The following is an 18,337-nucleotide window of genomic DNA, read 5'->3' as shown; positions in this document are numbered from 1 at the left end:
AGAATATAAGAACAGGAGAGGATCTTAGAGATCACCCAGTCCAGCACACCTTATTAAGCTGAGAGAACATGAGGCCCAGAGAGGGGATCAGACTTGCCCAGAGCCATATATCAGTTTTGTGGGGTGGTGGGAAGTCAAGACTAGCATTACAGATGAGGGAAAAAGTTGGATGGGGAGGAGAGCTGGGGTGACATTTGAAGTCCAGTGTTGACTCATGTTCCTTGCCAATCACTGCCAAGGACCTGGGGAAGAACCCCCCGGTCCTCCTGAAAAGGGTTTCTGTTTGATCCCACAGCAATCCATCAACGAAGCCATACAGACATCGACGCTCCCCCGAAACAGCGGGGCAGGAGCCAGCGGTGGCGGTAGTGGAGAGAACGGCCGGGTGGTCAGCCATGACTTCCCCAAGTCCATGCAATCGATCCCCTGCATGAGCCACAGTTCAGGGATTCCCTTGGGAGCCACTGGATTGTAACTGGAGCAGACGGAGACCCCTTGCGGAGTATGCCCAGGCTCCCCAAATTCCATCCCAAACCCTTCAGTGCCAAAAACAACAAAATGAAACGCAACCGCCACCAACTACCATGACCACGAGGAGGATGTTTCAACAGATTTTCCTGCAGAATTGAGAAAGCATTTTACGGCCCCTTTTCCTTTTTTGACGTTCTTTCACCCTTTTCCGTTTGCCAAGTGAGGATGACAAATGACACTGTACTGCAATAAGGGGAGAAAAACCCTGTCACACAGAACCTGTGTCTCTGCACGTGGAGTCACTGGAGCACTAATGAGGAAACTGTGCTGGTTTCTTTTAATTTGGTTGTTCATGTGTCTTAGTGTGTGCACTATTTTTTTTCTTACTAATATCCATGGTTTGCAGGTTCTGTTAGACCCCTTCCTTTTCCTTCTTACTCCCAACTCCCTACCCATCCCGCTTTAGTTTTCAGATGGGAGATTCAAGATTCGTTCCACCTGATAGCAAGCAAAAGGAAAAAAGCAATCTTCAAAAGAATTCATCATGGAAGCTCTCCAAATTCCCCTCCACGCCTCAGCCCCAAGCCATGGATGAAGACCAGTGTGGTTGGAGGAGTGGGCTGCCTCCCCCACACAGGGCACTGCCTAGGCACTGATTTAGTTGAGAACACATGTGAAGCAACTCAGACCCAGGGTGGCGGAAAAGGTAAAGGCAGGTGTGCAGTCAGAAGAGCGCTCATGAAGTTATTGCCAGAGGCTCAGATAAAGCTTCCCTGAATGTGTAATAGTCATCTCATAGGCCTCAGGTGGAACAGTATGCTTCTTCACAGAGTCAAGCTCAGCCATGAGGACTGTGTCCTTCTGCTATGCTCAAGCCCAAAAGGCATTTTGGTGGCTGAAAGTCAACCGGCCTCCTGAACCAAGTAGAGCCTTGAGAATAGCTGACATCCAGAGAGATATCACCCCTGATTCTCACTTTTCATTTGCTTGACAGCTGGGCAGGAACCCCATTGTAGAGTAGACTCTCTCTTCGGAGCCTCTGATGTGGGGGGAAATATTATGCAAGCTAAATGCAAAAGAAAGCTGATGGAAGAACTTTGGAAGAGGAAGCTTCATCAAAACCCACAAGCAATAGAACCTTCCACGGCGTGTCCTGTCCTGAGATTGAGAGACCAAGTGTGAACCTTTAGGATTTTGGTGACCTGGAAAACTTGCGTTTTTATGTCCATATAAGTGTTGCTTTAGCAGGTGGCCAGGTAACCTTCTGTCATCTTTAGAAAGTAAAATGCCCAAGGCTGAATGATTTGAAGGAGGATAGGGAGATGGGTTAAGTTGATAATAACACTGGGGGATCCCTGACCCCAACTTAAGATCCCTGACCCCAACTTCTAACCCAAGGAGGCCAAACATCCCCCTGGCTAAGACAGAATGAGGTTCTATTCCAGTGACCAGAATCAATAGGCCCATGTTTGTGACTGCAAAGCTGAACGAAAACAAGATTGGAGAAGTGACAGGGTTCATGGAGAGAAGCCCAGGCTGACTACAACTCTAGCTGGGGTCTTGGGGGGGTGGGTCCTGGCACACAGCTTTCTTGGAGATCCCAGCTCTCATTCTTGGTGCGATCGGCTTCCAGCTCTCCAGCAGCCACTCTCCTAGGTGCATGATTCAGTGTGTGCCTCATGTCATCAGCTCTTATTGATAACCATATTCTGGCTTATTCCCTTACCCCCTACCTTGGCCCAGTCTTCTCTGCTAGGGATTATTATTAGCAATTGACAAAGTGAAGGTTTGGGAGCTTACCTACAAGTAGGTGCAGCATGACTGGCTTCATCTGTGGATTCTCTCCATGGACACCCACCATTTCTATGTCTCTTCCATCCTCCTTTCATCAGCCATAGCAAAGAACCATCCCCAAATCAAACTCTGCGCTTTCAACGCAAGTGTTGTTGTTTAGTCTCTCATATGTCAATGTGGGCGTGCTACATGAAGCAGGACCTTCAAGATGGATTGTCACGTTTTGCTACTGCCAGCTGGTGTCCTCACCATCCCTTGCCCTCCCACCAGATTTTTCCCAACAACTTAGCCTACCACTACAGAATCTGATATGACCCACCATTAGGAAGTCTGCATTTCGGAGGAGTTGGAAATAACCCTCTACTATCAACATACTTCAGAGACCTTTGGCCCTTGGCCTGGTAAGATGCCTCTTCAGCCACTAAGCCCACCAGTAACATGATCTGATAGGGAGAGACCACCTATGCTAGAACTGAGGGTCTATGCTATGTGGGGGTCCAAGACTCCAGCAGAAGATGTTTTCAATCGATGGAGGGGTGACGGGGAAAACAAAAGTTAGAAAAAAGTTAACTTGTATTATGTATTTTTACTACACTTTTCTTAAAAATAGAGCAATGGGAAAACTCTGAAAGAGATTGACATTTTTCTCAACAGGAATCCATACTTAACAGTTCTGGCTTTCATTAAATTTTGCTCTTTGGTACCTGGGCCTTTTATTTAACATCTCTATTTGTTTTAACTCTCTTGGAAGATGTGTGAAAGGATCTTTGCTTGATCAAACACTAAATATTTTTCTTGGTTCCTGTTTTTCTTTCAAATAGCCAGGTTTTTTTTTTTCTTTTGGTATTTGCATAAAATGAAAATATCACCAAGAATTAAATCACTGTGGATCCATTATCTACTTTTCATATTTGTCCATTCCATTTTTGTGCCATTTCTGAAGCTAGACCTCTAAACTGTTATTTCCTTATTGCTAAGCCTAAATTCAGTGCTTTTTTAATGGTGACCAATACTCCTGACTCAAGAACAGTTCTTCAAACAAGTCATTTCAGATGAACTAGTTCATTGTGAGTTATTCATCCAAGTAAGATAACAGAAAGACAGAATGGTATTGGTTTTCAAGGGTCACAGTTCCAATTGCATAAGGAGCTGGGTTGACTTGCAGTGGTCACAGTATCCCTAGGGAACTGGATGGCTCACAGGTGATGACTTCCAGACATCCCCAAGTTAGAGTCCAGGTATATCTGTGATGTGCAGAGTCACAACCAAAATCAAATCTATACCAGGCTTATCAATAGATAATCTTGGTCCTCAGACCACATGACCCCCCCCTTTTTGCCTGAAAACTATTCTTTCACTCAAGCAAGATGGGCTTTCTGTAAAGGATCTGACATTTGCTGACACTTAAATCTCAATGATTAAGAACAGCTTCAAGTGTTTTCTTTCCCAGGGAACTTTGCAGGAGTCAAAGGTCTAAAACAACAGTGGCATTTCAGGCAGTGACTACCATGGTTTAAAAGGGTTGGGGGAAGGAAAGAAGATAGCAGACTTGTGTGAAGTTCCAGTCACTGTTTGGACCCACCTTCAGTCACCTCCAGCATCTAGGGTGCTTCTGAATGAAGAAGCCCTGAGCACCAGCTACCACATGGAGAAAACTGATTTTTGTCACCTTACCATCAAATAGTTGCGATAATGACCATGATGTCTATAAGAGCACAGGTTTACCATGCATTGAGCACTTACTGTGTTAAGCACACTTCATATCTTCTATATCATAACAGTGGCCCAGTAAGAAATGAGGAATCTCAGACTTAAAGAGATATCACAACCTCCTCACAGCCTTGTAAGTGACAGAGCCAAGATTCTGCCTGGAATCAAAAGGCTTACCGTTGCCCATCTCACTGGTAACCAGGTTATGATATGTGGTGGACAGGAAAATCACAGGCAGAGTCCTCTGCCTTCCTGTGATACCAGAGTACTGAAAAATGGAATAGTTCAAGCTACATCTGACATACCTTTGGGAAAGCCAATCTATCCTCTTGGGACATGAGAGATCACTAATCCAGATAGGACTAGCCCAAAAGGAGAAGAGGAGAAAGTGTCACTTTGGGCCTCTTTGAAATAGATCCAGTCTAAAGAGCAACAAGCAGGTTGGAAAGGAGACTGAAAAACAGGTCTCCTGCCAGAATAGTTTGTTCAGCCTGGAGAAGGATCCTCACGACTGTCCTGGGGAAGTAGAGCTGGCTTTCTGTACAGACAAGACCAGGATCAGTTCTGGGACTAAAGAAGGAGTTCCTAATGGTCAAAGCATCCCCAGAGTAGGGGATGCCCCTGGAGTTGGAACAAACCGCGGTTGAGGAGATGCCACTGGTGTAAAAGCTGAAATATATAGCTTTTAATGTTCCTTTCTTTATCTTTGCATCTTTTACAGACCTGTTCAGGTTATCTGCTGAGTAACACTCTGATATATACTAAGAAGGAGTCAATAAGGCCCTACACAAATTGACATGAACATCACCAAAATTGTGTCAAAAATCAACTTATCCTCATTGAGACAAGATGGCAAGTTCCCTCCTTAAAATATGTTAATGTTCCCTCTAGGAAAGAATGTCTATGGAAGTCCATTCCTATCCCACTTTATGGATAAGAAAACTGAGGGTCTTGAGTAAGAAGCCATTTTCTTCTCTCCTATCAGATAACTAGAATGGTATTTTCTCCCTTGGGACCATGAAGAGCTGACTGCCATCTGGTAATCTGGGTTCTGGTATAAATCTAGCCACAGATGAATAGCACTACTATAGTGCTTGGTAGTTTTCAAACAAGTTTTGCTTCTTAAAATTTCCAGATCACACCCTGAACAGAAAAGCAATGTACTGGAGTGGAAAGGCCAGTAGATGAGATCAGGATTCACAACTCGTGGCTTCTCCTCCTCCTGCCTTTACAACCTTGGACAAGAAAATTAACTACCTGAGCCTCATTTTCCCAAAGAAATGGGACATCTGGTGTCAAAATAGGCAGTAACTCTTGATCTTAAATGCACACTGGAGTTACACAGGGAACTTTAAACAAAATCACCAATGCCCAAGATGCATCTCCAAATATAGTTTGTCTGAGTGCAGGCATGGTTGTCATTGTTTCATTGTTGTTTTGTTTTGAACTTTCAGGTGATTAAAATGTGCAGCCAGGATTGAGAACCACTACAGTCAGGCCACCCCGGGGATAAAAAAAAAAATGCTCATTGTGAAAACTGAAAATTTCAAAGCATTTTATTAGGGTTATTTGCCCATGGCCAGACTAACACCAGAACCCAGGTTACCTGATGGCAGTCAAATCTCCATGGCCCCAGGAGAGAAAATACCATTACATTCATCTGATACAAGGGAAGGCTAGGACACAGTCCCCAACTTGGGCTCTAAATGCTCCCTTTTACCCTTTAGGCATGTTTGTAATAATAACATTCTGCTGGGGGAAGAAAGAAACACAGGAGGTTAGAGATAAGATACAATCATCAGAGGAGCATTCTCAGGAAAGGCGGGGGGGGGGGGGGGGGGGGGAAGCAACTATGTCAAATGAGTCAGCTTTCAACACAACCAGTTATTTTCCAAACTGGAAAACTACTTGGCTGTTTCCATTATAGAAACCAGATCCCACCACCTGTGTTTTTAACATCGGCCACCGGAAAGCACTGCCTATCAGCCTCATCTTCCACGGGCACTGAGTCCCACTGGCGACAACTCTAACTTCTCCTCAATAGTATGCTTGCCATTTTTATAGCACTACGTACAAGGGAGGAGGGAACCAGCATTTGCTCAGCACGAACTGCATGCCGGGTAAGATTTTAGACCTTCACAAACATCTCATTTAGTTCTCAAAACAATTCTGTGAGGTGAGAATTTATCACCCCTCTTTTGCATGGGAGGAAATGGAAGCTCAGAATGGGTCAGAACCCGAGGTCATGCAGCCAACCAATGACTTGACCCAGATTCTAATTCCAGGTTGTCTCTCTCCAAAGTCACTACCTTTTCACTTCACTTGACCACCTCCTAAGGAGATTTCACCATGCTAAGGAAAAGCACTGGACTAAGAAAAGATACAAAGTCTATGGCCTCCATCACTGCCAATTTGCAGTGCCATCTTGGGCAACTCATTTCCCTACTCTGGGCCTCAGTGACCTCATTTGTGAAATGAAAGAAGGGGGATTAACCTAACTGATCTCAAAGATCCCTGGTTGTAGCCTTATGTCAGTGGTTCTCAGCCAGATGTGATTTTGTGCCCCCTGGCACATTTGGCAAAGTCTGGATATATATGCAGATACATACATATATATATATATTTTTTTAACCATATTTTTACCATAACTGAGGGTAGAGGTTGCTACTGGAATAGAGGGTACAGGCCCAGGGATGCAGCTGAACATCTGACACCATACAGGGCAGCCTCCCATAACAAAGAATTACCCAGCCCAAAATGTCAATAGTACTGGGGTTGAGAAATCCTGTCTTCTGTAATTATACCGTCTTAATAGCAAGTTGGGATACCAACAACGGTAAGACAAGCCTGAATAGAAAAAGGTCAAGGATCCTAAACCAGGTGAATCATCAGAGAAGATGAACAGTTACATAAATTTACACAAGGAAGAAGCTGAGTTTAGGGAAGCAGGCTGAGGCTGAAAGAGTTTGGTCAACAGCATAAATGTAGACAAGGCAGAGAAGCCACGCCTGGGAATTCCATCAGGCATGCAGACAGAGCTGACAGCTGTGACTGTGGCTATGCTCTGCCCAATCTCTTTTTGCAAGCACCTCTGCAGCGAGAACCAGAGAGACCTAACGGTGAGCCCTATCCACTCCCCAAAGGACTCCATAAGCTTCATTTTTAATCCCAAAATACACATTCTTCCTTCTAACAAACATAGGCAACGAGCACCCTTGTCCACAGGTAGATGTCATGGGGAATATGGAGGCAAGTAAGAGACAGTCCTGTCTCTTGGGCACTTGTTAGTCAGGAAGGAAAAATAAGACTCATAAACACCATTAAGTATAACATGAGGTCGAAGGTAGATGGAAAAAAGGGCAGAGTGGCTGGGTCCAGCCTTCCACAGGCCACTCATCACCTTGAGTCCAACCTCTAAGAAGGGAACTCTGAAGTCTACCTCTTCCCATTTAGATGATGCCTTCACAGGACCAGGGACCTTGTCTGCCTCAGCACAATGCCTGGTACGTAATAGATTCTCAGTCAGTATTTGTTGAATGACTTGATGAATGGGAGACGTAGAGCTGAAATGCTCTTTGGCATCCAGAGGAGGCAGAGATCATTCCTGACTGGGGAAATAAGGGAAAGAGGGGATGACATGTGTGTGCTGCCTTGAGGGTCTTACACAGCCAGAGATAAAAGAGAAGACCTTCAAAGAAAGGCAAACAGAACAAGCCAGGGAATAAAGGCAGGAATAGGCAGGGCCTGTTTGGGAAAGCATAAGTACCCAATGCGGCTGGCACCACACAGCCAAGGTGAGCAAAGAGAAGGCTGGACTGTATGTGGGGAGCTGTTACTTAATTCATCATGAAATAGGGACTGAAGTTTTCTGGGCTGAGAAAGAAATTCACTCAGGTACCAGGTATTGAGTTCAGCAAGAAACATATTTTAGGGATCTACCATATACCAGGCACTCTGTAGGCACTGCACGCCACTCCTCTCACTTAATCCTCATGGTGGGAAGCCTGTGAGGCAGAATGACCATCCCAATTTGACTCCTGAGCCAATTGAGACCCAGAGGCAGAAGGAGAAATTCAGCCACGTAGAGTTCCTGTAATTCTACCACACAGGAACAAATCATAGGAAGCCATCTGTCCTTATGACAAATTCCAGTAAAAAGCCCCAGAAGGGCACTACCAGAAGAAGACAGACCCACCACCCATGGGTGGCATTTGCTTGACTATGCAAGCAGCCATCAGAGAAGGAGCCAGTGACTTCCAGGACACCAAGAGGGATCATACCACCAAAGATACTGTGACGGGAACGGTTCTGGGCCCTGTCTATACTCAGTGAAAGGGAACCATGATGGATTCATAAATCAAGTCATGAACACAAGATGAGGAAGAACAGTTGCTTTGCAACATATTCACCATTCCTGCTACAGCAAAACATTCTCCTCAATTCCTGAAGGACTGTAGGGTTTTTGGCCCATGGGAAATGTTAACAATAATATCTTATATGCGTCATATGGCAGGAGATCTTTGGATGTAGGTAAGGATTCTATATACGTGTGCTTGAACTATTGTCACAGTAAGGCTGCTACTACCAGCAAAGAAAGCCGGACACAAAAGCAGTCCATAAACACCAAGATACAGGAACCATGTGGTACAATAATTAGTGGTGATTTGTTGAACATCTGCTCTGGGCTGGGCATTTTACATACACTGATTTCATGCTCACGTATCCTTGGGGAGAGAGACTTGCATTTCCATTGGATGAGTATTTTACATAAATGAATGTCAGAACAGTTCATAAGAGTTGGTAAGGACCTTAGAAATCATCTAATCATTATTTTATATCCAACTATATTTTATAAATAAGTAAACTTGAGGCCCTAGAGAATAAGTGACTTGCCCAGGGTCACATAAGCTCCCGGTTAAACCAAGACTAGCTAGAAGCTAATTCTCCTGGCTCAGAGTCCAGGGTACTTTTCATGCCGTGAAGAGATCTTTTCGCCTTCAGACAACCCTACAACTCAATATCTGGCCTTTTTTTCTAGCCCTGTAGGTGGGGCTAGTTAGGTGTTTCTGGATAAACTGGACCATGATCTGAGGAAGGTGGTTTTTCTGTTGTTTTGGGGTTGTTTTTTGTTTGGTTGGTTTGAGGTAGCTAAAACTATAATCAAGACTAGTCTCAAATCTAAATAAAGCAGGCCAATGCCTAGATGCCGAGACTTCAGGATGGTGATAAAAATTTCCCCAACCAAAAACATTTCTTTGGTGTTTACTGTGTTCCCAAAATTCCTTATCCAGGACAAAGCCTTTTATTCCACAAAGTTAAGTTTCTTTGTAAGTGCTCTTGGCAGGCAAAAATATCTGGCAAATTCAAACTGTGTTTAAATGCCTGTTACAAGTGTTTTTTTGATGGTAGCTTTTGATAGGAATTGTAAAGAGGCACTTGAAGGACAGGACAGGCACAGGGAGGCCAGCAAAGAACTCAGAATGGAAAACTAAAGATTACTGAAGGCAAAGGTCGTATTTTTACATTTAGGAAGTCCTTGTTTTAATGCAGTCATGAAGAGACAGCAGAAATTGATGATTCAGCAGACAAGCCTGAGGTTGTATGTACATGGAGTTTGAAGTGGAAAATTAGGCAGTTATCTACACAATTCTGGGAGGAAAAAATGATTTTTTTAATTTAATTATCTAGATTAAAAAATAAAGTAGCCATTAGCCTTTTCTTCATCTTGCCTTGAAACTATGATCATAAAAAAAAATCATTTTGTTTTTTCTTTCAAAAAAATGGGTTGTAACCTAAAGGTTCTGTCTTCGCACACAAACTCAGGAAGAAAAAAAAGAAGTTGTTAATTTAATTTGATTGAGTAATCAGCCTAATGAACTGCTTAGAAACCATTTAGCAATAATATAAAACCTAAATTCTCAGCCATGGGAAAACCATTAGAAAGAAACCAGTGCAATACTGAGAGTAAAGTGTAGAGTTTGGCAACCTGGCATCCCTTCCTTTGCAGAACTGCTCCTGTTATACTGCAATCATGTGGTCCTGGTCGTGCTGCCAATCTTAGTACCCTGCCCTTCCCCACATCCCTGGCCCAGGCCCTGTCCCTTTTTGCCCCAACCACAATGATTGGGCTAGACATGATCTCGTGACCCAAGTCTGGTCAATTAAAATCCTTCCCTGGGACATTTTTAATCTGGAGTTTGAATGGGAAGGGGGCCTTATATTTTGAGTCCACGCTAAAATTATCCAAGGGCTATCTTCTGAATCATAGAGATTCAGATTCCTCTGCAGTAGAAGAGAACAAAGCCAACTCATGCAAGCCAAGATGCAAGCTGGAGGGAGAGTTCTGTCATCTTTCGAGCCCCTGAACCCAGGTGTTCCAAAGGCTAGCCCTGATCTGGACTTCTCAGTGGTGGCATCTAATCAGTGATCTCTTTTGCCTAAGCTATTATGAGTTATATTTCCATCTCTGACAACAAGAAGAATTCTGATTCATCAATCAGTGACCAGCTAGGAACCATATAATAACTAATTAAGAAAAAGTCAGTAACTGAGCTCAAACCAATTGTTTCTATGGCAGCAACTGGTTTCAAACTGGTTGAAACCAGTTTGACTGGTTTGACTGAATTCAAATTTTTCCTGTCCAAACCCATGTGCAGGCACCAATGTTGCCATGCTGGCTTCTATCTGCCTCCATTTTCCTCTCTGCTGCCAGGAGAAAGAAGGCCACTCTGCTAACCAGTCTTCTGGAGGATGCTGTGATGGTTAACTCACAAATAAGGGAATGTTCTCTGAAAAGATTTGGTGTTGAGGAAGCAATAAAGCCTCTGATGGGTTCCTTTCTGTCCATAAAATTCTATTTTCTTCACCCTTTGGGGAAGAGCATATTAGCAGAGGGTCTCTCTACTTTGTCTCCCCCCACTCCTCTGTGGCTCTCCCTTTGAATTCTTGCAGAGAGAGAAGGGGAGCTTTTATTGTTCATGTTTATTTCTGTTCTGCAGCAGAGACTGGACACCTACAGTTGGCTATCAACTTTACCTTAAATGTGTTGCCTTTGACGGAAATACACCAAATGCATAAATTTCGTGAGGATCTGAGGGAGGTTGCACAGATAAATGAGAGTAGATAAAGAGAAAAGTGATAGAGACAAGCTCTGCTGATACGCAGGCCAGCAAGGCCAGGCAGCAGTTGAGTGCTTTTGGATGTCCCTGAAAAATCTCTTCCCGCTCTGTTGGCTCACACTCACAAAATTCCACTCACTCTATTTGATTCTTTTCCTTAAAGTGATGGTTGTTCTGGAATAACAATCTTTCACATTGCCACAGAATTCTGCAGCCACAAAGCTCTTTCATAACTATGGTCTGTCTTGACCCACAGCCACGTCCTGAATGATGGGCAGAGTGGAGATGAGTATTCCCATTTTATAAATTAAAACCCAAAGCTTAGGAAAGTCAAGAGGCTTCCCCAAATTCACAGAAGCCAAAGTGGGTCAGCGGGGACTGGCATATGAACCCCTGATTCACAATCTCTGCACTCTATCAAATGATGACCCCAGACAGCTGCTGGTGAAGGGATATCCCTTCTGTGGCAAGAAAAAGCAAAAGTATGTATCAGCTCACCTGAAGATGTGTTTACTCAGGGATGGCCCTACAAACAAAACAATGAAAAGAAGAAAAATGATATTGTTTTGCAGGGAGAGCCAAATTGAAGGGTGGTCTGACAGATGTTTTTGTTGCCATCACTAGAAATTTAAGGAGGTGGCAAAGATTCTGCTCGCCACCAGAATGCCTCAAGGGGAGCCCTTCAGATGGCTGCAATGAATGCCTTCTAAGGAATGAACCAAGAGCCTTTTTTAATTTCTCTGTGGGACATGCAAACAGAGATGGTGCTGCCATTTTCCCTAAGAGCACAGCCTCTGTCCTCTATATAGTAATGAAAATATTTAAAGAATATCAATCAGAAGAGCGTCAGATTATTCGGCTTCTCAGCCCTATGACTTTTTAGAAGCCAGCCCCTGTCTGCTGGCATTACATATACTCTCTTTCAATGCCCATGAAAGTGGTCAGAGAGGCAGGCATCATCAGTTTTCACTCGCCCAACATTTGCTTGGCAGTTGGTGGAGCCAGGTTTGCACTCCAGAGTTGTCTGGCTCCAAACTTGTCTTTATCCCAGGCTGGCAGAAATATACATGCTTAATCTTCATTAAGGACACATAATCATGGCCTTGTAAACTGGTTCATGGTTCCTTTTTTGGAGATGGGGGTTTACAATGAAAATTAATTCTTTATCATGCCCTCTTTTCTCCCATACCCACTAAAGAAAGGGTTGCTGCAGGGCCGCACATACGGTCTCATTCTAGCCTCAAAATAACCCTGTGAGGGGAACAGGGCAGGCACTCGTATTCCCATTTTACAGATGAGCAAACAAAGGCTCAGAGGGATTTAATGGGTGGCCCAAGGCCAAATCAGGACATTTAACTACAGCCCCAGAAATCCTCCCACTCCACTACCTCACCAAGCCTAGCACACATTTAATACACCATGAATTAATGAATTAATAATGGATGACTCAATTCAAGGACTGCATCTCAGAAGGATTGTGCTTTCAAATTCTCAACTTGCAGTTCTGCCTGTCTCCTTGCCACAGAAAACCAAGACAATAAATGGTCAAATCTGCAGAAGCTCTTCCTCCAGTGGAGCCCCAAGGGCAGGTGTCAGCAGTGCCACTTCCCTTCGACTTGTCATTCCCCGCCCCCACAGAGTGCCATGAGCCCAACTGCAGGTGCAATTCCATTTGCTCTTTTCTCATCTGTCTTACTACTTGCTCCTTTCCACTGGCCGGCACCCTGCCAATGCCCACACTTCCCATCACCCCCTGCCTTGGCATCAGCACACTGAGCCATCTCTGCCTATCCCTCTCCCAGGCCAGCACAGCAAGACTGATGTGGCAAGAAGCATATGTGGAATTCAAGTCAGAAGGCTGCAGGAGGACCAGACTGGCTGCTTCAGTCCTGCAGAAATGACATTCCTACTGGGCTAATCTTATTATAAAGGTGTAGCCGTGCCTGTGCCGAGGAGGGGAAGGTGAAGAGAGATCACGGATGTCTAGGACTCATAGGATTATCATTTTCTACCTGTTGAGTTAATCATATGCAATTTCCCAGATTCCTGGAGACTGTCACAATTAAGCCAGCTAGAGAGCTTGGCAGAACGGTCATGATCTAACATGTACCTCTTGCGCACGTATGTCCAGTAACATGGAAACTCACCACCTCCTCCAAGTAGCTGTGTCCACACTTAGCCTGATCTGACTTTAAAAATGCAGTATATGAACTAGAGACAGATCCCTAGGCACTTTGTTCTTGGTTTGCCCTCCCACATGTGAAGGTAATTCTCACCTCCTCCTATCCTATACCTGTCAAGGTAAACGTGGCCATGGTCTCAATAATATATCGTGTAATACAGTTTCCTTACTCTCCAGGGTCATGTGAAGGATCAACTAAAGCTACATATGTGTCTATGCACACATATTTGCACGCATTTTGTAAACTGCAATGAGCTACATCAGCTGTAAGGGAGCATTACTAGTGCTATTGTTACTATTACTTCCACGGTTTGTGTCCCTCCTCTGCATTCTAGTGAGGCCCTAGCTCATCACTCTACCCCTAAAGTATAGCCCCAGACAGCTCAATATCACCAACTCCCTCAGCCTCAGGATGAAAAGGCAAATAGTAGCTCAGGTTTCACGAGCACGATGTTAAACAAACATTTTGCATCATCAGCCACTTAATCCTCACAAGAACCTGGGCTGTAGGAAACTGAGTGTGTCCTATTATAAATGACAAAACCGAGGCCAAGAGAAAATAAGTCATTTGTCCGAGATTGAAAGGTAAACAGGGTAGAATCAAAATTAGGGTCCATGTCTGTGGGACCCCAGAGCCTAAACATCTAACCATGAGGCTAGCAGATTTCAGAAGTTATCTGGTGTTGGAAGCCATGGTTATGTTCCATCCACTCATTAGGAGTTGAGGACTTTGGAAAGGGGTTCCTGTCCTCAAGGAGGAAGTGGTCTGGGCAACAAGGCAGGAGGGACGCCGGTGGTCCAGGGGTCCCTCTGTCACTGACATCCTCAGTGGCTAGAGTTTGACCTGGACACATAGCACTGAGGAAGCCCTACCTTTGCATGTGGCCCAGATGTTTCTGCAGGGAGGAGGAATTGGTCATTGGTGAAACACCTGGCCTTCACTCTGAAGCGACCCAGCTCTTCTTCAAGGCCACTAAAGAAGTTAATTCTGAAGAGGAGTCCACAAAAATCTCAAAATCACAGAATGCAAGCTCTGGAAGGGGTTTTCATGTTTGGGGATGAGCTGAAAGCAGGACAGCATGGTAGCTAAGAGTGGGGAGTACGGCATCTTGTGCTCAAATCCTGGCAGTTGGATAACATCAGGCAGTTAGTTAACTCTCCAAACCTCTGTGCTCTCATCTATAAAATGGGGATAATGCCTTCCACAAAGACGTCACTACCCCACTTCAAGCATGCTAAGCACTCTGTACAATATCAGGCACAATCTAGTCCTCACATATAATAAATGTCAGTTATGATGATCAAGAAGAAGGAGATAAGTCTCTTCTGTGAAGCTTTTGGTTCTCTAAATGCCATGTTCATTTTGAATTAGAGAAAGAGGAAACATTTCCCAAAATTTGTCATCATTTTGCTTTTCCTCAAATGGCTCTCATGAAAAAAAAAAAAAAAAAAAAAAAGACAAACATACCTCTTAGCTCTTGTTTTGTCCAAATCTCTGTTTCACAAATAAGGAACTGAGTCCTGTAGGAGGAACATGACTTGTCCAGTTGCCACAGAGCAAGTGAGTGGCACAGAGTGTAGAACTCCCATAGTCTTCCCTGACATTGGTTTCCAAGGCCCAAGATACTTGAGGGGAATTGGGAGAGGAAAGGGTGGTGGGAAATCTGCCACCCTGTGACCAGCGAGGCCATTTGAGCTGATTACATGGGCTGCCTCTACATCTGACAGAGCGCCCCTAAGGGGCCACCAGGTATACGGATACTTGGGTTCACGGCACTGAAACTACTCTCTCTCTTCCCGGGGCCACTCAGACTGGCATTAAGTTAGCATCAAATCCCCAAATGGTGTCAATAATCTGCGCTTAGCATCAAAACCTAAAATGAGTGATTTTGTGGCAAAGCCAGGACTAAAATCAAGATCTCCTAAATATTTCACTCAAGAAATTGATCAACCTAGATTGCGGTCCTGTTTTGATTTTTTATAAGACTTTATTTTTAGAGCAATTTTGGACTCATAGCAAAACTGAGAGGAAGGTGCAGTGATTTCCATACACGCCTTGCCTTCACACAGACGGAGCCTCCTCCATTATCAACACCCCCAAGAGTGGTACATTTATCATCAGTGAAACTACGATGACACATCACCATCACCCCAAACCCATAGTTTACATTAGGGTTCACTGCTGGTGCTGTACATTCTACAGGTTTGGATAAACGCATAATAACACGTCCACCATTATAGTATCATAACGAATAGTCTCACTGCCCTAAAAGTCCTCTCTGCTCTGCCTTTTCATTCTTCCCTCCCCCCCCCCACCCCTAGCAACCACTTATCTTTTTACTGTCTTCACAATTTTACTTTTTCCAGAATGTCATACAGTTGTAATCATACAGTGCATAGACGTTTCGGAATGACTTTGGCTGTCTGGCTTTACTGCTGTGTAACAAACCACAACCAAATGTGGTCACTTCAAACAATCAGATTCTGTGGGTCAGGGATTGGAACAGGGCACGTCTCTTCTCTGATTCATGATTTCTGGGACCTCAGGTGGGAAAAGTCAAAGGCCAAGCGTGGCTCACAGCCAGGGGGCTGGAATCACCTACAGGTTCCTTCAGCCTCACCTCTGGCACCTGCACCAGGATGACTTGACGTCTAGGTCTGCCAGTTATACAGTTTACACGTGGCCTCTCCACGGAGCTTGCACTTCCTCACGGTGTGGTGGTTCCCAGGTAGTTGTGAGGTTCAGGCTCCAAGCATGAGTGAGATGGTGAACATTTCCCTTTATAATCTTCCCCCAGAAATCACGTGGCATCACTCCCATTATACTCTGTCGATCAAAGCAGTCACGAGCTCACCCAGAGTCAAGGGGAAGGGGAAAAGATACCACATCTCAATGGGAAGAGTGGCCAAGAATTTGCAAGCATTCTTCCAATGGCACAGCTGCCATGGTGTGTGTATCTCACCAGCCTAAAAACAGCCTTAAGCTTCTTGAGGTCAGGGCCGTATCTGACACTTCCCTTCTCCTCAACCTTAAGTCAAAGCAGGCACTCTACGCTTAAATGAAACTAACATTTTTTAAAAATTTTTATTGGAGTATAGTTGCTTTACAATATTGTGTTAGTTTCTGCTGTACAGCAAAGTGAATCAGCAATACATATACGTGTATCCCCATTTTTTTGGATTCCCTTCCCATTTAGGTCACCACAGAACACTGAGTAGAGTTCCCTGTGCTATTGATATCACAAAATTAATATTTTGATCCAAGCCCCCACCTGTGACTGTGGCTTCCTGGCAGGGCTCTGGTCAAGGTTGGCTCTCAGTTCTATGCCATCCTTCCTTCCTCCCTTATTTGGCCCACTTTCCTCACATACTCCATTGCTAAGACCTGTCACAGTTCTACTTCAAAATATATCAAAAGTCCCCACCTCCCCTGATGACATCAGAACACAATTCTCCAGCTAAAAATCTTTCACCAACATTTAACACTGTCAGACCCATAGGATGGTTCGTCTGCAGGCCCCAGCCCATGCCTACCCCTCTGACCTCACGCATCTTCTTCCCTCTCCCACCCACTGTGCTCCAGCCTCTGATGCACTAAGCCCTTCCCACCTCCAGACCTCTGTACTTGCCCTGCCTCCCAGAATGCAGCTATTTGCACACCTGCTCATTCTTACCCTTCAGCTGTCAGCTTGAACATCTCTTAAGAATGGCTACCTGGGCACCCTCTCACCCGACACCTATGGTCTTGACACACCGGTTATTCTAACCTGTGATGACTGCAATGTTTTTATACTCTTGGTTTGTTTTATGATTTTTTTCTGTCTTGTTTCTGGCATGTGCAGAGGCCTTGTCACTCATGTTCACTGCTCTGCCCTCTGCACCTACAATCCTCTCTGGCCCCACAGTATGTGCTCAGTAAGTATCTGTGAAATGAATGAGCCAGATACAATGCTGTGTCACTTCTGGGAGAAGGAATTAAGCCCATAACTTTATTTACTCTTAAAAAGCAAATTACAGTGATTCCCTACCCTTGCCGGTGATCTCGTCGACAGAGGATGTGCTTTATAAGATAGAACAGAAGGAATTGAAGAATATTAGTGCTCTGGCAGGGTCCTCAGAGATCATTTAATTTCTCACTTTGGAAATGAGATAGCTGGAACCTAGAGAGGCCACAGGATTTTACCCAAGACCATATCCGTTTCTTTGTAATACAATATTTCTTGGTGTTTAATTTCTTTAATTAAATAAGCAATTGTCCATTGAAAACAAATGAAACTATATGAAAATATGTCTCATAAAGATTGGAGCTCCTGTATTTCCATTCTCTTCTCCAAGAGAGACCCTATTTCTGCTTTGGAGAGAATCCTCCCAGAACTCTTTGCGTGTGCTTATAAATAAATATATGTACATACTGATACATCTATAGCTTCACCATAACATTTGTCTATCTCGAAAATTAGCTTAGACTTAGAAATAAAAGGACTTCTTTAGGAATGCATTTTTAAAAAATACTAGCAACCACAGAGGTTTCAAGGAAAGGGATTCCATTCTGTGCTCCCCAGTGATAGAGGGAAGACCTCTTGGCAGGTGGCTGGCTGAAAGGGCTCCGGAGGATTGACCACATAGGAGCCAGGGAACAAATGAACTTTGCTCTCTTCAACTACTCAGGTCTGGCTGATTTGGGTGGTAAATGAAATTCTAGACCTTCCTGGAGACTAAGCACTGATTGATTTATAGTAATTGATTCAACAGCTCAAAAACCTCCTATACCTTTGATTGTAGGAGTCAAAACTAGAAGAAGGGAAAAAAAAAAACAGCTGCAAAAGGAAAGCAGAGGAGGGGAGCCAGATGAAAGGAGGGAGAGGAGTTTACCATTAAGAAGAGAAAGCTGGAGTCGGGCTGGGCTCATAACTTGAGGCCTCACTTAGCCTCAGTTTCCCCATCTGTGAAGTGGGGATAACAGCAGTTAGTGGCATGGAAACTGATATGTACATGCCACCCCAACAGAGGAGTTATTTGTAAAGTGAGAAGGTGGCAATGACTGTGCCCCAGATCCTTCTCT

The 18,337-nt window shown here is 44.3% G+C and overlaps 1 protein-coding gene across 4 annotated transcripts in view; it reads left to right on the top strand.

Moving 5' to 3' along the window:
* GRIA1 (glutamate ionotropic receptor AMPA type subunit 1) overlaps positions 1–862 on the top strand; it is a 303,977-nt gene extending 303,115 nt beyond the window's left edge. For 3 of the 4 annotated variants that reach the window (XM_057730417.1, XM_057730408.1, XM_057730402.1), the window contains one exon: positions 275–581. In XM_057730417.1, the coding sequence (XP_057586400.1) occupies positions 275–475 (201 nt within the window). In that variant the 3' untranslated portion in view covers positions 476–581. Of the gene's footprint in view, positions 1–274 lie in introns of all 4 variants that reach the window. The other variant, XM_057730393.1, reaches the window with a different exon arrangement.
* The last annotated feature ends 17,475 nt before the right edge of the window (positions 863–18,337 follow it).

Source organism: Hippopotamus amphibius, chromosome 1 (genome assembly GCF_030028045.1).
Source record: "Hippopotamus amphibius kiboko isolate mHipAmp2 chromosome 1, mHipAmp2.hap2, whole genome shotgun sequence".
Lineage (NCBI taxonomy): Eukaryota > Metazoa > Chordata > Mammalia > Artiodactyla > Hippopotamidae > Hippopotamus > Hippopotamus amphibius.
This window is presented reverse-complemented; position numbering and strand designations above follow the sequence as displayed.